This window comes from Ranitomeya imitator, chromosome 3 (assembly GCF_032444005.1).
Source record: "Ranitomeya imitator isolate aRanImi1 chromosome 3, aRanImi1.pri, whole genome shotgun sequence".
In the NCBI taxonomy this organism is placed as follows: domain Eukaryota; kingdom Metazoa; phylum Chordata; class Amphibia; order Anura; family Dendrobatidae; genus Ranitomeya; species Ranitomeya imitator.
The window spans coordinates 63,950,287-63,973,031 of NC_091284.1; the positions used below are offsets into that span (position 1 = coordinate 63,950,287).

A 22,745-nucleotide genomic window follows, 5' to 3' on the forward strand; every position below is an offset into this window, starting at 1 on the left:
TCGAAAACAAGTTTTCATCTGATGTCCGTCCTGTGCTCGATTCATTCTCTATGCAGCTGCCAAAAAATAGCTGAGTAAGGAGCTCAGCAGCCCCATAGGAAATGAATGAAGCAGTGATTGGGCATGCACACTGCCGCTGACAAAAGTCAGCTACCCACCTATACTGTGGATAAGGGATAACTCGTTTCCACGGAGCAACCCTTTTAAATTAGTTTTCCCTTTGGTTACATTGCCCTAAATGGGTTGTTCAGGCTTGAAGCTCAATGTGGCTGCAGTCTTGTGAATCTTCACAGTGCACAAAGTGTGATTTTCAAAAGCGGGTCGACACGTGACCTTGAGCATGTGATTGGCGTTTACGTGCTGGCTAAATGTATGCAGCTGTCGTGAGGGTATTACGTCCCACTGGAAGACCTGGAGTCAGATGGTTACATCGGGTAATGAATCACAGGTCTTCTTTAGAGATGGTGTGATTTGTGTCCCATATTAAATGCATTTAGTTTTTTCTGCTGCTTTAGAGGTTAGCAACCTTTTTTTATGCTTGTCAGAAACATGCATTTCAGCTGCTTCTAATCTGATCATTACCTCTTCCTATAAAAACTAGTCAGACCATCCTGTACCTGCCAGTGAAAGATACATCTTCCTGTGCCGTGTGCTAAAGCTCAGTGTTTGGAGTAGAGTTGTTGTAGTAGTATTCTGTGGTTTGCCGTAATACGTGTGTGTTTATCTCCCGGTCCCTGTTCCCATTTAGTTTATTCCTCCCTGTTCCTATCCTCCTCCCTATTGTTGGTTACTGCTTTTGTAAGATCTAGGTTTTCTGTTATCCCTGTTTTGTCTGTGTCTTGCTTACCTTATATTTCTGTTCTATGCCTCATGGGTTGGGGTTGGGGGAGGGGACAAATCAGGGTTTAACAGGAGCATAGTAAGGTTGGAGACTCTGGCCTCTCTACCTTCAAGAGTACCTCTGGGAGGGATAGTTAGGGTCACAGTTCCAGGGACAGTTTGAGGCCCTCCTTCCTTATATGAGACCATCACTGCGTGACTGCAGCCTTGATCAGTGCAAGTGATATCAGCAAGGCCGGACACATCTAGGCAGAATGTGTCTGAACGTATGCAGATTGCAAACATGACTGCCCACTCCTAGTGTTAGCTACCAAGAATCTTGACAGTACGTTCTGTGCATGTCGTGAGGATTCACAAGTCTGCAGTCAGATAGAATGAATGCAGACATGAGCCCAAAGCCTGAAAAAAACCTTTAATTTGCTCAAAATTTCTCAAAGTGTCATGTGATGTTTGAAAAATTTGATGTATCTTTAAATATAACACTTTTATGTAGAACTGATTTTCAGCAATCATAATTCATAAATCTGGCTTAAACCTATTTATGCAGCTAACCATGCGCAGTTTCCTACCTACATTTCAAAAGTGGTGATAAAGATGTAAAATTTGAAAAAGTCTCATATATTTGAGCAAATTTGCAACCTTTTTGAGAAGAAAACTGGCACAAAGCCTTAAAAATCCTCTTATATAACCTACTAAATCATTAGTGGCTATAAACATCCAGTTCTAGTCAATATGGGGAAGGTGGGTATCCTCATGAAGAAGTCTCTGGACACCCACAAAGTTACCGATGAGGATGAAAGATGACAACCTGTTTAATAAAGCAATATGTTTATTGTCTATTATTTATTTCTTTTTATTTGCATATCTTTATTTTGATCTGTTTTATTGTGTATTTTCTATTTTGTTTATGTATTTTTTTTATATTTATCAGTTCAGGATTTTTGCATGCATTACGTTCTTTCAGTAAAGACACTTCTTGCAATGCAATCATGTAGTAGTGACAATAGGAAATACCCCGAAGTTTATGTCTGTCGCTCACCATAAATTAATTATTAACTTCCTTGGAACAAAATGGAATTTATTAAAAAAAAATGAATGTCAGCACTCCTTGAGTAAACAATTTAGCCTCCCACTCAATACTGAAGGCAGGAACTGACCACAAAGGTTAATGCATTTTTATTGTACTGCTGGATTAAATAGTGCGCTTCAATAGGCAAGATCCCAAGGAGTTTGCGGAAAGCAGCCTTTCAAGGTGGGAGCTCAGTGATCCCGAGTCATCTCTAAGAACCCATGCGGCTTCTCTACTAAATATTCTCCTGAATTGGCTGAAATGATGAACACGATAACAGTGATAGTCCGGGATTTATAAAGCTTGTCTCTAAACTCTCTGTGCACTCCGAGTTACCAGCCAAAAATAATCTGTATTTTTCAGAAATCCGTAGAGTAGCTCATGTCCTTCCTCAAGGAGAACTATACTTTCTACAGACAGAAAAAAGAAAATCTGAAAATATGGTTCAATAAATAAATTCTAATTGATCAATATAATACATTTTAGGAAATAGGAAGCTTATAGTTTACTAAATACCAAGGTCGTGATTCATCTCTTGAATTATTTTATTTTTATTTAACCCACTTTTCTTTTTTATTCTTGTAGTGTTCATTGACATTTTTTTTGCACCAAATTTTACAAAATGGCCCAGGCAATTCTGGAATTTTGTGGAAGTCAAAAATTGTCTTTACTTCTGTCTTAAATAGTTTTGAGGACTTTTTAATTTTAAAAAAAAAATGCACGTTTCGCAAAGTCTGGTAAGAATTGCACAACATTTTTCTGGCATGCATAAAATAATTCTGGCGGTAAAAGAGGTACATATGTGATTTTTTTTTTTTTTTTTTTGAAAAGTTGAAATGGAGGAATTTTCTGAAGACATCTGGAAAGCCTAAACTTCAGCCACAATGACGAACATAAAAAAAAACACAAACAAAAAAACAGGAAAATGTATGTAAAATAGATTTTTAAAAAAATGGAAAATTAAGTGAAGAATTAGGTACAAAGGAAAAATGGACAAAGACAACAAAAACGAGACAAAAAAAGATGAAAATGCGACGATTAATTTTTATTTTTACTTTGCAGTAATTTTGCTAAATGGGTCAGATTAAAGGAGTTGTTCATGACTGACATATTGATGATCTAGCATTAGAAATAGGTCTTCAATATCAGATCAGTGGGGGATCTAACACCCAGCACCCTACCGATCAGCTGTTAACCTGGTGCAATTTGGACCTTAAAATGTCTATATTCAGATTATTTAATGCCATTATTTAACGAACAACCCAATGAAGCCAAGGGCCATGTATTAAAATCATTGACACATTGAACTATCTTTGAACATCCACAATGGGACATTTAATGAAAGCTTCCTTTTTACCTGATGTTTTCTAACAATTGTATTGTTTCCTTATAGACGACAGATTCTGGCACTTACACTTGTGTCGCTACGAGTTCAAGCGGTGAAACTACCTGGAGTTCTGTTTTGGAAGTGACAGGTAAAGTGTCATGTCCACATTGCTGCCATATCGGTATATAGTGGTAGAGTTCTCTGACTAGACTCGTGGATAAGTGTCTGATATTTCTCTACTTAACCTTAGAATCTGCCGGAGCGACTGTAAGTAAAAGTTATGATATAAATGACCTGCCGGGGTCACCATCAAAACCTCAAGTTACTGATGTCAGCAAGAACAGCGTTACTTTATCATGGCATCTAGGAACTCCGGGAGTCCTACCTGTCACGTCTTATATTATTGAAGCTTTCAGGTAAGTCAGCTGGGTTTATGGGATTTCCTATTTCTATTTTTGTATGATATTGTATCAGATAGCATCTCTGTGATATCAGTACTAGAGATGAGCGGATGCATGTTCTCTCCAAACCTCAGAGCATAATAAATATAGGTTCACAAAAATACCAAATAAATGTATACTCACCTCACCGCTGACCAGTCCTGTTGCCCTCACTCTTTGATTCATCACACGTTGTCTTTTCTCCTTCACTCATTATGGGCATTCTCTGCGACCTCTTTTCTCCATGGTCCTGACTTCCGGTTTGGCAAGGCTTCTGACCTCAGGTGATGTACATTGTAATAACCCACAACGACGTCAGAGGCCTTGAAGACCTGGTCTCCTTGAAGACCTGGTCTGGAGTGAAGACCTGGCCTGGCCTATCTCTCTACTATATCTATCTGTATCTCACTTTCGTGTCTCTCAGCCTTGCTTGTTACATAGACTTAAAAGGATTGTCCTGTCTTAAATTACAAATCTGCAGTCACTCTGTTACTGCAGACTTGGTAATCCTCACATCTGTGAGGATTCTCTGGTGTCAGTGCTGGTGGCAGCAATATGCATACTCCCGGTTACATTCCAACTAGATGGGTGCAGCCTTGCTCAATACAAGTCTAGTCGGAATGTGACAGGGCGTATACATATCTCATACTTATGGTCACATGACTGCTAGTGCTGGCACCGGAGAACAGAGTGAAAGCAGACTTGTAGTTTGAGACCAGAGAACCCCTTTCGGATCAAGTTTTCATTCTATTACCACATAGTATTGGCCTCCTCACTGTCACTATGCAATCTGAGACAGACTAAGGAAACTAATGATCATGTGCGTCCGTTACTGAACATGGACCTACATTCCAAGCACAGAAGAAACAGGATGGAGCACTGTCACTGATGAGAATGCAATCTATATGCAAAACCACACTTTAGTTTTAATTGATTGTCTTGAACAATTCTTTATGTAAAACATCTCCTTTAAGATGTTAAGGTACTCCTAAAATTCTCATCTTTAATATCAAGATTATCCGGTCATTCTAAAATGTATTTTTAAATTAAGCATACCATTCTCATCAAGTTTAAGAGATCTATCTAATATAGTACTGTGAAATCTGAAGATGGAGCCGCATCAAAGAGGTTGTCCACCCTGAGTAACTCTATGTAATGTACACACTGTAAGGATTTAGCCCTGCTTACTGGTTCCAAGTATTCCAGTTGCGTAACTGAGGTCAAGTACCAATTAGAGTCTCTGCTCTTTTTCTCAGTGTTCCATATAATTCAACATTAGCTGCACGGCTTGCAAAAAATTTACTCGGGGTGGACAACCCCTTTAAAACAGTATTGTGAAAAATTCAGCTTAACTGCATGTGTACCTCATACGGCACAAAATGGCATAATAACTCATCTAGTGACTGTTCCGACAGCTTATTATTGATATTAGGCATATTTTTTGACAATCGCCAGTAGTCAGGCACACAGAATACCATTTTGTAAGATGACAGGATTCCTTCCTCTGATCAGGTACTTGCCACAGTCATCCATCTTCCTCCAGTTATGGTAATTGTTATTTAATACTTCGTAAGCAGTGAGCGTCTCAGTGACATCCTGACAGATGCTTGTTCTTAGATACATATAGTGTTAGCTCAGAAGTACAGAACACGCACCGCTGCCTGCATTACTAGACATTAGCATGAATCAACAGTGGATCGGAGCTTCTTAATGATCCTCAATGTGGGCACACATTAGGGAAGAAATCCCTGCTGGGCTAATAACGTGATCTATAAACGGATAGCTAGATAGATCAATAGAATAAAATCTAAACTAATAGAATTTATATCCTTTCCCAAATTTATGGATTGAGACTTATCCAAATTTTGCGTGAATCCAACAAATAGGCGGTCTACCTTCCTTCATTCGCTGGATTCTGAGTGCCAGGAAGGAGGGAAAAAATAATAAGCTCTTTTTTTCAACATTGAATGTCTCTCCTCATACCTGTCCCACTGCCTTCGTTCCCTTTCTGGTTTTCTAATTGGCTGCTCTTCCACCTTCTTCCGGTGAGCGGCACAATTGGCTATACAGTCTCATAAGGAACGGCAAATGTAAATGAGTAATCAGCGGTATCATGACATGTATCAGGAGTGCCGAGCACTGGTAAGTAGAGATGAGCGGACCTGTGGAAGTTCAGGTTTGTCGGGCTCTACCGAAAGTTAATCCAAAGTTCGATTCGGGTATCAGAACTACACCTGAATTTGAACCAGAACCTGAATTCCATAGAAAACAATGGTTACTCAAATTTTAGAGCTGGAAAATCTCTCTTTCTTCTTCTGGAATCTGAACGCTAAAGTTGACTTCTGGGTCAAGTCCATGTTCAGAGTTCAGCACCGGACACTAGGTGTCCGACACAAACCCCCGAATTTTGCACTTCGGGTTCACTCATCTCTACTGGTTATTATAGCAGGTTATTATTTTTTAACCACTTCCTGGCAGATTCGATTTACACAGGACATATTTGATGTAAATCGTACCTCACATTCTGAATGGAGAAAATCTATTGAATTTGGGAAATTGTTCATGTCTGATAGATAAGAAAACATAACATCTACAGTATATGTTATGTACAGATATACATAACATATTTATGTTTTATATATGTATAACATCATAAAAAATAAGGTAGGATGTTATCAATACCATGGATGGCAAGAAAAACAAAAAAATCTATTTTGGAACAAATCAAACCAGACATGTCACTGGAAGCAAGGATCACCAAGCTACAACTTACCGACTTTGGACACATCATACAAAGAGAGCAATCACTAGTGAAGGATATCGTGTGGTTGGAAGAATAGAAGGAACTAGACGAAGATGAAGACCAGAGACCTGATTATTTGATACAATCAAAATAACGTCAGAGAAGACCCTGGTGGACCTATCTAGGCTTACACAAGATAGTTCATCCATCCATCAAGTCGTCATGGCTCGAAATAGAGCTGAAACAATAGATATAGATAAATAGATTGCTAGTAAATATGTGATGACTTATATTTAGGATATTATTAGTTACAGCTATTAATATGGGCAGCACGGTGGCGCAGTGGTTAGCACAGCAGCCTTGCAGCGCTGGCGTCCTGGGTTCAAGCCCCACCATGGACAACATCTGCAAAGAGTTTGTATGTTCTCTCCGTGTTTGCGTGGGTTTCCTCCGGGTACTCCGGTTTCCTCCCACATTCCAAAGACATACTGATAGGGAATTTAGATTGTGAGCCCCAACGGGGACAGAGATAATAATGTGTGCAAACTGTAAAGCGCTATATAAAAATAAAGATCATTATTATAAAGATTATTATTAATACAGTATGCTCCAGGCACTTCTTCTGCAGGCTTCTCTTGCCCAGTGCCCGATAGATCACTAATCGTTTTCCTGTACGGTACACACATCACGTAGACACTTATCGGATCTGTCTGGAAATTTTGCCGGAATGATTAAAAGTTTTGACACAGTATTTTTATGTTTTTTTCTGCAGCCAATCTGTCAGCAATAGTTGGCAGACAGTCGCAAATCATGTGAAGACCACGTTGTATACCGTGAAAGGGCTTCGACCAAACACAATCTATCTTTTCATGGTGAGAGCTATCAACGCTGAAGGTCTTAGTGATCCGAGCCCCATGTCTGATCCAGTACGGACACAAGGTAATGAGCATAAGTACATTATGTGGAAAAGGAGTGTTATCTGAAGAAATGTCCTGGATGTCATGTCCAGCTACTGAGAGCCAGACAGACAGATACACATATAGATTTTAGACAAATATTAAAGCCCCAATTCATCATTTGTGCTTTTTAAGTTATTTTTCCTTTTTTTGCATTGAGGTATTCACTGATGTTTATTGTGCCAAATTAATCTAAATAACGTATGTGGTTAATGAATTTTGTGCCAATGGGATTTTTTTCCTATCAATTTTTGAAAAGGTATGCATAAAATTACACCGGCTGGAGTAAGGACTGGAGCAGAGTTGCGCCAAATTTTTAAAAAGTTAAGATTGATGAATTGGCCAAAAAGATTTGAAGTTGGCTAAACTTTGCCTACAAATTGAGAAAATAAAAACACCGATGAGCACGCATAAAACAGACTTAAAAAAAAAAGAAATAGAATAATGAATTGAATGAAAACAAAAAAAAGGCTCAAAAACCACAAAACTATACAAACAACGCACAGAAAGGCAATGGTGAATCGGGGACATAGCTTTTATATAGATAGTGGATGGATAAATGGATAGATGGACGGACGGATAGATAGATAGATAGATACTTAAATTATCTATCTGTTTTTTATCTATGTAAATATTATAGTTGAGGATGCTGCTATGGAAATGTATGCTAATTTTCACAAGAAACTGTCATTTACAATATTTGGCATCACCATTTATTAATGCATATAATCAAGTCACTGGGCTGTCAGCTAATTCAGACAGGAATTAGGTCACGATTCAGTAATTTTGATAATTAAAAGACTTATCTTTACAAGAGATCCTTCACTGATACAAGAGTCTGCTCAACTCCGTGCAGGTGTATAGAATGGTTGTCGCAAGAAATACTGAATATTTGTAGGCAAAGTCTTCTGTTTGTGCCAGACTCTGGATACAGGAACATACATTTGTGCTCTCAACATTGTAAGGAAGCAAGCAATAAATATATTACCCAAATCAACAATGGCAATGGGTATAAATGGTAGCATCATGGCTGCATTGCCCCGAACTTGAAAGAAAACTCACCACATTCTACAGTGTATATTTCCTCTGTTACTCCTCCTAGAAATGTTACTAAATGAACAACTGGGTGTTATTAATCTCATTGTCAAAGGGGTGTGTCTCTATATAGTCTGCAATGATTGGACAGTGTAGGTTACTCTCTACTGAGGAATAGCACATCAAAGAGTTAGAACAAAAGATGTTCTAGATTGCTATTTAATGGTAAATACAATTAATATCGAAATTAAACCATAGAGCTGATGGATCTTCATTTAGTGCTGTGTCCATAAATAAGAAACAGGAAAGAGAAGCATCTACTTTGCCAAGAAAGTTTACTTTGCGTTAATATTCGATGTCTGTCGTCTAGACAGGTTCCACCGTCATGTAGCCTGAGCTTTTCTTCAGTTTCCATTTTATCAAATCGATCCATAACTTAAGCGTTTTCTTCTAAATAATCCTTCAGAAATTCCAATAATTCTGCTGCACAATCAATAATAAGGAAGATTTTGTGTTATTTTCTAACTGTTCTGTAATTGTGTTCACTAGATATAAGTCCAACAGTTCAAGGTGTAGATCACCGGCAAGTCCAGAAAGAGCTGGGAGATGTGATTGTTCGTCTGCACAACCCTGTGGTCCTTTCACCTACCACTATCCAGGTCTCCTGGACGGTAAGTTCTTTATAGCTGAGTGCATATATGTGTTAATAAACATGTTAGTAGCCAACAACAGAAATTACTCTATACATTGTCATCATCTGATTATCATCTGGCATACGCTGGCCATAAATATACAAAATGAGTTACCACAAACTCCTCATTTCCTAACGTCTCTGAACATTTACTATATATATATATATATATATATATATATATATATATATAACGCACCTTACTACAAGACGCACCCTAGGTCTAGACAGCATTAAAAAAGGAAAAACATATTTCCTACTTATTGAAACTTCCTTGAGCAGCATGTCCATGGTCAACTTTCCTCCCACCTCTCATCTAACTCTCTCCTTGACAACCTCCAATCTGGCTTCCGCCCCCACCACTCCACCGAAACTGCTCTGACCAAAATTACTAATGACTTACTCACAGCCAAAGCTAACAGACAGTTCTCCATCCTCCTCCTTCTCGACCTGTCCCCTGCTTTCGACACAGTCGACCACTGCCTACTGCCACATATTCTTTCTTCCCTTGGCATCAAAGGCCTTGCCCTGTCCTGGATTGCCTCATACCTTTCCGTCCGCACATTTAACATTTCCCACTCCCACACTACCTCCTCACCCCACCCCGTCTCTGTTGGAGTCCCTCAAGGCTCTGTCCTAGGGCCTCTACTTTTTTCCATCTATACCCTTGGCCCAGGACAACTCATAAAGTCCCATGGCTTCCTGTACCACCTATATGCGGACGACACTCAGATCTACCTCTCTGGCTCAGATATTGCCTCTCTTCTGTCCAGAATCCCGTAGTGTCTGTCAGACATATCCTCCTTCTTCAACTCTCGCTTCCTAAAACTCAATGTAGACAAAACTGAACTCATCATCTTTCCCCATCTCGCATATCCCCCTACCCGATCTATCTATTATGGTAAACGGCATCACGCTCTCTCCCACACCTGAAATCCGCTGCCTCGGGGTAACTGTCGATTCTGCCCTGTCCTTCAAACCGCACGTCCAAACTCTTGCCACCTCCTGTCGCCTCCAACTCAAAATATTGCTAGAATCTGTCCCTTCCTAAGCCCACAATCTACTAAAACTCTTGTGCATTCCCTCATCGTCTCCCGCCTCGATTACTGCAACACCCTCCTCTGTGGCCTCCCCGCTAACTCCCTTGCACCACTCCAGTCTGTCCTCAACTCTGCTGCTCAGCTAATCCACCTCTCTCCTCGCTACTACCCTGCTTCACCCCTCTGCAAATTCCTCCACTGGCTCCCAATTCCCCAACGAATCCAGTTCAAACAGCCATCCACAACCTGTCCCTTCCCTATATCTCTGAACTAATGTCCCACTATCTTCCCTCACGTAATCTTCGATCCTCCCAAGACCTCCTACTCTCCCCCACACTTATTCATTTCTCGCACAACCGCCTCCAAGAGTTCTCCAAAATATCCCCCATCCTCTGGAATTCCACGCCTCAACACGTCCGATTATCTACCACCCTTGGATCCTTCAGATGGATCCTGAAAACCCATCTCTTCAGGAAAGCCTACAGCCTGCAATAACCATTCTGCCACCTCACGAACCACCCGAGTTGCCGCCTCACCAACCATCCGAGCTGCCGCCACGTCATCAACCACCCAAGCTGCCGCCACATCACCAACCACCCCAGCTGCTGTGTTGCCACCAACCACCCGAGCTGCCGCATCGCCACCGCCAGAGCTGCCGCCCCACCAACCACCCGAGCTGCCGCCTCACCAACCACCTGAGCTGCAGCCTCACCACCACCAGTGCTGCAGCACACTGACCTCCTGTCTCTTCCCCATTATCCCGAAGAATGTAAGTCCACAAGGACAGGGTCCTCTCCCCTCTGTACCAGTCTGTCACTGTAAATTTCTTTTCTGTTAACGATATCTATAACCCTGTATGTAACCCCTTTTCACATGTACAGCACCATGGAATTAATGGTGCTATATAAATAAATAATAATAATGATAGTTGTAAGTAATTATTCTCTGTTGGTGTTTCTCTGCAGCATGTGCATTATGCACATATTATTATTATTTATTTATATAGCACCATTGATTCCATGGTGCTGTACATGAGAAGGGGTTACATACAAATTACATATATCACTTACAGTAAGCAAAGTAAAAATTACAGACTGATACAGAGGGGCGAGGAACCTGCCCTTGCGGGCTTACATTCTGCAGGATGGTGGGGAAGGAGACAGTAGGTTGAGGGTTGCAGGAGCTCCGGTGTTGGTGAAGAGGCAGCAGGGTCAGTGCATTTCCTGAAGAGGTGGATTTTCAGGTTACGTCTGAAGGATCTGAATGTGGTTGATAGTCGGATGTGTTGGGGCAAAGAATTCCAGAGGGTGGGGATATTCGGTAGAAGTCTTGGAGGCGGTTGGGTGAGGAGCGAATAAGTGCAGAGGAGAGCAGGAGGTCTTGGGAGGACCAGAGATTACGTGAGGGAAAATATCGGGAGATTAGTTCAGAGATGTATGGAGGAGACAGCTTATGGATGGTTTTGTAGGTTAGTATTACTAATTTGAACTGGATAAGTTGAGGGAATGGGAGCCATATAGTTTAACAACCCACACTCACAGATTGTGCGTCCCATATGCACAATAGATGGTGGCCGATATCAACTATATCAGTGCTTTCGAACGGCTTTAATCTAATGTGTATAGTTGGCCTTTACTGAATGTCTTCTTAGGTGGGAGAAGAGGCCCAGAAGGTCCAGACATGACTATGTAGCCAAAACTGACTGAGCTACGAACTGCAGGTTCATTTTGGTAGATTTTGGCACAACATTAATGGTCCATTTTTTGGTGGCTACAATAATTGAATGGAGACTTTCTTTTCTCCATTGCGAAATTAGTTTGTAAGTCACTAAGTAAAGAGTTAAATGTAAGAAAATCAGTTAAAATCACAGCAAAGTGAATGTGTTATCGTATTGCTGCATTCTGTCACTGACTTTAGAGTATTGATTTAGACACATTAAAAAACAGAAGAAGGGTGGAAAACTAACACGTTCAATAACCTAATGAGCTAAAAATAACATCATCTATGCAGGCTGCCAGGATACTAGTACCGGCTGATATACGGCGTATATCGTACACCCAGACCTAGATAATGATGCGATGATTAAACTGTGCTCAGGACTAGTGCTGGATATAAAGAGCACGTTACAGCATACAGCGCAGCTAATGAACCATTTTATTCGTTGGAGGGTTCCACTATCTATATGCTGTTTTATCAAAACTGGTGTCTATTACTTATATTTGCTGACTCCAGCAGTCTGTACCTCCAGATGGTGATTTTAAGCTACTTGGTAACCTTGGTGCCTTCACTTCCTGGTCCAAACATGGCGACCTCATCCATGCACTCAACTGCTTCACACTTTGTTTTCTGTTTGACTGCGGCATATCATTGCCAGACAGCTGGCGTCTGTTGATCACATCAGATCTGTTGGCCTGCTTAAAGGTACAGTAATCTCCAGTATGCAGAATAGGGCGCCAGGATGTGGCATCCCACAAAATTCGGGAGAGATGATTGTCGAATTAAGGATGGCAGATTGTGGTCGAAATCCAATAAAGGTTCTTTATTGTAGTGTAATACCACCACGATCTGCCATCCTTATTGCGCCTATCATATGTCCACTATTTTGGAGAACACCACTACAGTCACCCTATTATGAATGCTATTTCATCACTGGCCTTAAATAGTATTGGTCTCCTTATATTGGCCAAATAGACCTTTTAGACCCACCCTACCCTACATTTAATGGCTTGTGTGTGATTACAATCCTTGCACCCCCTATAGTTAGGTTCCTACTTATCCTTTGGAATTTTTTTTACTGGTGCGTGTTGTTTTACTTCTGACTCCAACTCTTGACCTTGGTTTCAACATACAGAATTCTGAAAATGATAAAGATATCAGGATCCATAAAGTTATTCTGCTGTGGAAGAGTGAATTTGAACAACTAACAATACATATTGATTGGCTCTTGTTGCATAAAGTTAATTTTCTCCACCATGATATCTTTCTATTGTGCTTGTTTAAATGTGTTTTCTCATGATGTTTCTTCCAGAGCACCACTTTTTCTGCCTCTTGACTTTCTGGTTGACAGAGGGTAGTGCGGTGCGCTCATGAAAATTGACTCTTTGGACCAGCAGGATGGTTGCATCACTGGATTGATGTGAGGTCTCTGCCATGGTGCTGGCAGAGACAGTTTTGACTCTGCAGTAATTGGAAATGGGCAGGGGGACTGAGCATGGTCATATCCAGCAATCCAGCCAGCTTCAGAATTCAGGCTATAAAGCATAGAATCTGCAAGCAGTGTATTTTCCTTGCCTATGAAACTGGCCACTATAAAGTCACAGGGTGGCCGATAACCTTGGAAACAAGTTGTACACTGTAGAATAACACATCCCTCTGTTCTTGAGAATACAAAGGATTTTTCATCAATGATAAATTGCAAAGTTGCACCTTACAATTTTGGCCATTTAACAACTTGAGATGGTGCCTTTTAGAACGGCTACACCTTTAACTTTCATCTCATCCTCTGAGCTGTCGAATCCGTTCCTGACTGCGTTATTACAACATTAATGCTTTTGCACCAAACGCTAACTATCCTGGAGACCATCACCTGGGTTTCTCCTGCAGTAGAATCAACATCGTTTTCCAAGGATTAAAACTTTATCTGTCACCAGATTTCACAATACAGGCTGCATACATTACTAAACAAACATCTTAGTCCGGATAAGTTTGGTGTACTTATTTTAAAAAATCAGAATGGTTGTATAATATTTTTTAAAAAGTTCTTCATCTTCATATTAATCTTAGCACTTTAGGAGCCTAGACAAGAAAATTTTCAGAAATAATCATATTGTTATTCTGAGACTGATGTTTGAGCAATGTCATAAGGTCTCAGAGATCTATCCCCCATGTAGGCATTTTTTGTGAAATCTAGTGACAGATCATATGATTTCAAAGAGTTAGTCCGATGAGGTCCCCATCCAGCTTCACCCTGCTCCATTACAGTTGATTGACAGCGCTCTGTATTTACCTGTTTGTTATATGGAGCTGATGGGGGAAAAGCTGAAAAAGGACCTCATTGGACTAATCAGCTGAGGCATATAGTACCCGGCTGCCTTTTCCAACTACGTTTACTCTGAAATTCTATAGTGTTTGTAAAACATACTTGTCTACATTCATACAACCAGGGTCTGATTCATACTATCCATGGTTTGGGCAGCATGATCCAATGACAGGTTCCGTGTAAGGGTAAGACCAGGGTATCCTATAATGCAGTTTGCTCCACTTTACCTATTAGGAACACATGAACATTCGACCAAAGTCAGTGTAGATGATAGTCAAGAGGAATAGCTGCTGGCCAAATGAGCATTCGAACAAAAGTTATCTAAGAATTTGGCCTTCTTAAGAATGGTTATCATCTACATTAGACTGAAATGATCAAGTACAAACACAAATATTAGGACAATATGAAGAGGTCACCCATCTGCGTGCCGCAATTCACTACATGACTGTGCTCTGATCTTAACTATAGTTCTTACCTTTAAGTGGAAGATTGTAGTACTCATGAATAATTACTTTGAACCAAAAATGGATTTAAACAATTTTGCCAGATTTACAACCTGCTCGTATCTATAAAACAGCTGCTTAATGCTCTTCTGAAAAAAAAAAACAGCTTGTTTTCATGGATGCTCACAGAACACTATCATGAGTTACATTCATATCTCTGTATATATTTATATAAAGCTTTGTGACTGTCACTGAGACATATGATGCAGGAACCTCATTTATTTAGGATCACAGTGCCACGTTTTATAATGAGGACGATGAAATAAATCATGTAAATGTGAAGTATAGATGACTATTAAGTTATATGGGGTCAGGTTGGATCACTGGAGAGTTCTTAAAATGGTTGTCTTGGACTTGGGATAGGTCATCAATGTCTGATTGGTGGGAGGGACAGCCAACATCCCCGCCGATCAGCTGTTCCTGGTGTCTGTGTCGGCTGTAACTGCTCTGTCATGAAACAGTACAGCTTTGTTGATGAAATATTGGCCACAGCCGTATGTGCTCTACCCGGTGACAGAGCTGTGTTGTGCTGAGTAGTTCCGGCCACCGATACCGGGAACAGCTGATCTGCAGAGATGCCGGTTGTCACACTCTCACCGATCAGACATTTATGATCTATCATGTGGATAGACCATCAATGTTAATTTGTGTTTCAGACAGCCTCTTTATTGCACCCAATGAGACTACTTTAAAATGTTCATTCTAGGGATGCCAAATCCTAAACCCCTTATTAATGTACAATATATTGTTTTTATGAATTGTATCATTGACCTATTCAGGCTGTCATGTAAACACAGTCCTGTATCCTACCTCCATTGTTACATTGTCACTGATCTTGTTAAATATAATCCATGATAACCGGGTGAGGAGCATTGCCAAGTTTCCAGCAGGCGTGAGCCTCCATGTACAGTATACGTACATTGCTCCCCATGCTGCCTCAGCACTGCAATGATTTTAGAACACTAATGAGTCTCAGGTGACTTGTTATTTTCCGGTATAAATCCCAGGCTATGCTTATGACTTCATTATCGGCGTGTAGGGGTATTATACATGTAAGAATCTGCTGTTCTTTTTATCCTTAGATCACAAATCCAGGAAAAATACAGTTTGTGTCCGCTCTGTACTTGTATTTGGGGAATGTCTAATCTCTAGAGTTTGATCATCGTGGATACTTATGCAGGAGTGAGATCCCATAGGTACTTCTAGGTTGTTGTAGAATTCTTTCCAGGTTGCGGAATGATAAGTTCTCATTATTATACTGTTGAGATTGTTACTTTTCCATTGTTGCTTCAATGGACTGGACAATTGTTCAGAATAACCAATTCTGCATATAGTATTTAACACTGTCAGTATTGTATGAAGGGTGAGATCATCCCAACATGGGGGATCTTCACTCCTATTATCTTAAAAGAATGGCCAATAGTGGCGATTCAAGTTATACTGATCTGGTGTTCTTACTAAAAAGTTAGATACTGTTCTCTAACTAAAAAGATTCTTAAAGAAAATAAAAACAATTGCCCCTGCTCTTATTTTACAGAAACCCAAATTTTGTATTTAAGATCCATATTACCCACATAAACGAAAATGGAGGCTAAAATACCTCAAAACATGGTAGAGTAAATTTTCTCACATTCAGCTCTCCTTCCACTTTTCTTCTAGATAATTTTATTGCAATTTTCTCTCAATGCTTATGTTTTACTAAGTTTTTTTTTATTCTAAGTACTAAGAGGAATGATTTAATGATTTTTTCTACCTTTAGTTGGACCTTACCATCTAAGAAAAATAATGTCTAAAACATTTAACATTGAGCCATTAAAGATTGCCATAGTCATTATATAAATGTTGGCTGATGATTGACAAATGTTGAGTTTAGGTTCGTTTAGGGAACACATTTTAGTCAATTCTTCAAAATGGCCATTCATGTTTCAGGACAACAGAAATTGCATTTATAAGATCGTTCATTGAACATAAAAATGAGTTGTTTAATGAGGATCAATTGACCATGTATTGACTACTACAGTTAACTCATAGCAACAATCAGACCAATTTCAATTCTATTTTTACAATAATGGTCTATCATCATTGTGCTAAATGATTGTTCACTTATAGATTTCACCCAAAAGTTATTTTGTTAATGTTGAAATAATTTGTGTACATCATCTTTGGTCAACATAATTTATCAGCATGGACCCATTACACATCAAGAGAACAGATGAATTCAGTGGACTCAGCCAACTTTCATGTTTTATAATTTTCACACATCTTAATAATATGTTTTGCCACTTCCCACCTAAAATCTAAAATGTCCAATTAGACTGCAAACAAACTTTGCACCTTTTTTGGAAACTTAAGACATCGGCAATGTTTCCACCTGTTTCCTATTAAGAAGAATAGTGGAGTACATCGTGTCTATAAATGCCACACAGGGACTTCGTGTGCCTCTCTAGAGTTTGGTGATATGTCTAGAGAGGTATAGATATAATCTAGTTTAACAATATCAGAAGATGCCTAAAACGCAAGTTGACATCAACAAAAACCAAGAAAACAATTACTATCATGGACCCAAGATGAATCTCAATGTGAATAGATTTTTGTTAAAAAATAAAGAGACTCTTTTGGCTCAATGTTTTTGGTTTTGTTTTTTTTTAAGGGAAAGAGCTGCAGCTTTCACCAAATTTGAAGCCTGTCTTTCATTAGAACTATTTTGTGTTTTCTGTCAACACTCACTGCTAATTGTATTGACAAGATCTGACAGGTTGAATAGTGTTGAGCCTCCTTGCTTAAGACTGGATTTATTCAGTCCATTGGAAAGTTGCAAAGCCGCTCACCAGTTCTGAAGTCATATTACTAATTAAGGCAATTTGCATTACTTCAGTTGTCATTCATTTTTTCTTAAAACAGCTAAGTCTACTTATTCTATTAGGGTTTATCTTAAAGGATCCCAAGACACAGCTTAAATGATAAACACATGGCTATCCAACTCTGTCTTTTCTTAAAGTCTGATATATTTTACAAAGTCCCATTTGGTTTCAATCTCTGTAAGTGTTCAGTGGTCACCACTCTGAAAAGTTGAAAACTTGTGCATCATATAAATTGTTAAATCATGACTTTAGACCAATCTACCACAATATGTTTTCAGTTTGCACTTCATTGCTTCCAGTCAAGAAAGTTAGGTGGTTCTTTAGAGTTTTTACCGTGAATGAATGTTTCAGGTAATGGTTATGACATTTTATATGGCTCTTAGGGAATATATAAAAAACATTTAAATAAATGAGCTTTAGACCAATTCTAAGTTTAAAATATGTTCAGTTTTAAAATTTGCTCTATATAGAGGAGTTTCTGCGACTTCAATCCCAGGCAGACTCAGTATTTACATTATCTAAACTTTGGATAATCGACAAGGCTCTATGTACTTATTCTACCCTCATGGATATGACCGCACACATTTTCCTAAAGTTAATATTGAGAGTACTGAAGAAACAAGTGTTTGGTTCCGTGCGATGTCAAGAAAAGTTGAATACTGGATGTGCATCAAATGGGAGGTTTAATTACAGTACAGACCAAAAGTTTGGACACACTTTCTCATTTAATGATTTTTCTGTATTTTCATGACTATGAAAATTGTACATTCACACTGAAGGCATCAAAACTATGAATTAACATATGTGGAATTATATACTTAACAAAAGAGTGTGAAACAACTGAAATTATGTCTTATATTCTAGGTTCTTCAAAGTAGCCACCTTTTGCTTTGATGACTGCTTTGCATACTCTGGGCATTCTCTTGATGAGCTTCAAGAGGTAGTCACCGGGAATGGTCTTCCAACAATCTTGAAGGAGTTCCCAGAGATGCTTAGTAGTGTTGAGCGATACCGTCCGATACTTGAAAGTATCGGTATCGGATAGTATCGGCCGATACCCGAAAAATATCGGATATCGCCGATACCGATATCCGATACCAATACAAGTCAATGGGACACCAAGTATCGGAAGGTATCCTGATGGTTCCCAGGGTCTGAAGGAGAGGAAACTCTCCTTCAGGCCCTGGGATCCATATTAATGTGTAAAATAAAGAATTATAATAAAAAATATTGATATATTCACCTCTCTGGCGGCCCATGGACATCACGCTTGTAACCGGCAGGCTTCTTTGTTTAAAATGCGCGCGTTTAGGACCTGCGAATGACGTCCCGGCTTCTGATTGGTCGCGTGCCGCCCATGTGACCGCCACGCGACCAATCAGAAGCCGTGACGTCATTCACAGGTCCTAAATTCCTAGAATTAGGAGTTTAGTGAATGAGAATGACGTCGCGGCTTCTGATTGGTCGCGTGGCGGTCACATGAGCGGCACGCGACCAATCAGAAGCCGCGACGTCATTCTCATTCACTAAACTCCTAATTCTAGGAATTTAGGACCTGCGAATGACGTCACGGCTTCTGATTGGTCGCGTGGCGGTCATATGGGCGGCACGCGACCAATCAGAAGCCGGGACGTCATTCGCAGGTCCTAAACGCGCGCATTTTAAACAAAGAAGCCTGCCGGTTACCAGCGTGATGTCCAGGGGCCGCCGCAGAGGTGAGTATATCAATATTTTTTATTTTAATTCTTTATTTTACACATCCCTATGGATCCGATACCGATACCCGATACCACAAAAGTATCGGATCTCGGTATCGGAATTCCGATACCGCAAGTATCGGCCGATACCCGATACTTGCGGTATCGGAATGCTCAACACTAATGCTTAGCACTTCTTGGCCCTTTTGCCTTCACTCTGCGGTCCAGCTCACCCCAAGCCATCTTGATTGGTTTCAGGTCTGGTGACTGTGTAGGCCAGGTCATCTGACGCAGCACCCCATCACTCTCCTTCTTGGAAAAATAGCCCTTACTCAGCCTGGAGGTGTGTTTGAGGGTCATTGTCCTATTGAAAAATAAATGATGGTCCAACTAAACGCAAACCGGATGGAATAGCATGCCGCTGCAAGATGCTGTGGTAGCCATGCTAGTTCAGTATGCCTTCAATTTTGAATAAATCCCCAACAGTGTCACCAGCAAAGCACCCCCACACCATCACACCTCCTACTCAATGCTTCATGGTGGAAACCAGGCATGTAGAGTCCATCCGTTCACCTTTTCTACATCGCACAAAGACACAGTGGTTGGAACCAAAGATCTCAAATTTGGACTCATCAGACCAAAGCACAGATTTCCACTGGTCTAATGTCCATTCCTTGTGTTCTTTAGCCCAAACAAGTCTCTTCTGCTTGTTGCCTGTCCTTAGCAGTGGTTTCCTAGCAGCTATTTTACCATGAAGGTCTGCTGCACAAAGTCTCCTTTTAACAGTTGTTGTAGAGATGTGTCTACTACTAGAACTCTGTGTGGCATTGACCTGGTCTCTAATCTGAGCTGCTGTTAACCTGGGATTTCTGAGGCTGGTGTCTCGGATAAACTTTTCCTCAAAAGCAGAGGTGACTCTTGGTCTTTCTTTCCTGGGGCAGTCCTCATGTGAGCCCATTCCTTTGTAGTGCTTGATGGTTTTTGCCACTGAACTTGGGGACACTTTCAAAGTTTTCCCAATTTTTTGGACTGACTCACCTTCATTTCTTAAAGTAATGATGGCCACTCATTTTTCTTTACTTAGCTGCTTTTTCTTGCCATAATACAAATTCTAATAGTCTATTCAGTAAGATTATCAGCTGTATATCCACAAGACTTCTGCACAACACAACTGATGGTCCCAACCCCATTTATAAGGCAAGAAATTCCACTTATTAATCCTGACAGGGCACACTTGTGAAGTGAAAACCATTCCCGGTGACAACCTCTTGAAGCTCATCAAGAGAATGCCAAGAGTGTGCAAAGCAGTCATCAAAGCAAAAGGTGGCTACTTTGAAGAACCTAGAATATAAGACATAATTTCAGTTGATTCACACTTTTTTGTTAAGTATATAATTCCACATATGTTAATTCATAGTTTTGATGCCTTCAGTGTGAATGTACAATTTTCATAGTCATGAAAATACAGAAAAATCATTAAATGAGAAGGTGTGTCCAAACTTTTGGTCTGTACTGTATATAACGTATTTCGGAGTTAGTTCAACTTCTTCCTTGGGTATAACATGAGGAAGAAGTTGAACCATCTCTGAAATGTGTTGTATGAATAAACCTCCTATTTGAAGCATGTCCAGTCTGTGACTGTCTTTGGACGTGCTCGGATCCAACCTTTTTTTTTTCTTCAGTTCTCTCAGTACCTTGTGGTGTGGGTGAGCGGCCAGAACAGCAGTTTTCTTTTATTGGTTCATCATCATGCTTTATGGAATTGTGCTGGGGCACAACTCACTCAGGTGAGCAGGTCATTTCCAGTTGTCTTCCTACCCTGTATTGCTATAATATACAGGGAGGCCTTCTTCTTTTCTATTTTGTAAAGTTACTATATAAGGTATATTGTATAATATACCCATATACTGTAAATAAACAATAAATTCCTCATATGGGTTTACCAATAAGCTTTTGATAGTTGGACAATATATTTTGAATAATTATAGGTAGTTACTAGATGGTGGCCCGATCCTAACGCATCGGGTATTCTAGAATATGCATGTCCACGTAGTATATTGCCCAGCCACGTAGTATATTGCCCAGCCACGTACTATATTGCCCAGCAACATAGTATATTGCCCAGCCACGTAGTATATTGCCCAGCCATGTAGTATATTGCCCAGCCACATAGTATATTGCCCAGGCACGTAGTATACTGCCCAGCCACATAGTATATTGCCCAGCCACGTAGTATACTGCCCAGCCACGTAGTATATTGCCCAGCCACGTACTATATTGGCAAGCGACGTAGTATATTGCCCAGCCACGTAGTATATTGCACAGTTACGTAGTATATTGCCCATTTACATAGTATGTTGCCCAGCCACATAGTATACAGCACAGAGCCACGTAGTATACAGCACAGAGCCACGTAGTATATTGCACAGCATCGTAGTATATTGCCCAGCCTTGTAGTATACAGCACAGAGCCATGTAGTATATTGCCCAGTGACGTAGTATATTACCCAGCAACGTATGTCACAGGTTAAAAAAATAAAAAATAAACATACTCACCTAACGATCCGAGGGCCCCTTGTAGTTGAACATACTCACCATTCTTGTCGCTGCTCCTCAGTGTCCCGTCTCTCCACTTCCTGGGATCCAACGGCGCTGTGAAGATGGGCGCGCAGCTGCCGCCATCTTGCGTTCCCAGGATACTTTGCGAAATTACCCATATGACTTAGCGGTCTCGTGAGATCACTAGGTCTTCTGGGTAATTTCGCAAAGCATCGCTGGGAAAGGAAGATGGCGGCAGGCGTGAGCGGCTCAGTGGACAATGGAGGTAGCAGGTTTTTTGTTTTTTTACTATTTTTAACATTACTTTCTTTTACTATTGATGCCGCATAGGCAGCATCAATAGTTAAAGGTTGGGGACACACAAGGTTAATAGCGGCAGTAACGGAATGCGTTACCCACGGCATAACGCGGTCCATTACCGCCGGCATTAACCCTGTGTTAGTGGTGACCGGAGGGGAGTATGGAGCGGGAGCCGGGGACACTGACTGCGGGGAGCGGAGCGTCGGGGACACAGACTGCGGGGAGTGGAGCGTCGGGGACACTGACTGCGGGGAGAGGAGCGCCGGGGACACTGACTGTGGGGAGCGGAGCGCCGGGGACACTGACTGCGGGGAGCAGAGCGCCAGGGACACTGACTGCGGGGAGCGGAGCGTCGGGGACTGGGGACACTGACTGCGGAGAGTATGGAGCGGCTATTTTCTTCCGGACTGTGCCCGTCGCTGATTGGCCGTGGCTGTTTTGCGGCAACCAATCAGCAACTTGGATTTCCATGACAGACAGAGGCCACGACCAATGAATATCCATGACAGAGTGACAGACAGACAGACAGAAGTACCCCTTAGACAATTATGTATATAGATAGTTTGTTTCCAAGATACTGCCAGAATCAGTAGACTAATTACAATAGCTCCAACTTTTTCCTTGGATAGTTGTCAATAATTCAAC

At 40.6% G+C, this 22,745-nt stretch overlaps 1 protein-coding gene across 48 annotated transcripts in view; it reads left to right on the forward strand.

Annotated features, from left to right (window-relative positions):
* The window catches only part of ROBO2 (roundabout guidance receptor 2), a 1,525,058-nt gene that overhangs the window by 1,382,911 nt on the left and 119,402 nt on the right, over positions 1-22,745 (forward strand). For all 48 annotated transcript variants that reach the window (XM_069760932.1, XM_069760937.1, XM_069760914.1 and 45 more), the window contains 4 exons: positions 3,303-3,384; positions 3,487-3,652; positions 7,192-7,358; positions 8,960-9,081. In XM_069760932.1, the coding sequence (XP_069617033.1) occupies positions 3,303-3,384; positions 3,487-3,652; positions 7,192-7,358; positions 8,960-9,081 (537 nt within the window). The remainder of the gene's footprint in view (positions 1-3,302; positions 3,385-3,486; positions 3,653-7,191; positions 7,359-8,959; positions 9,082-22,745) is intronic.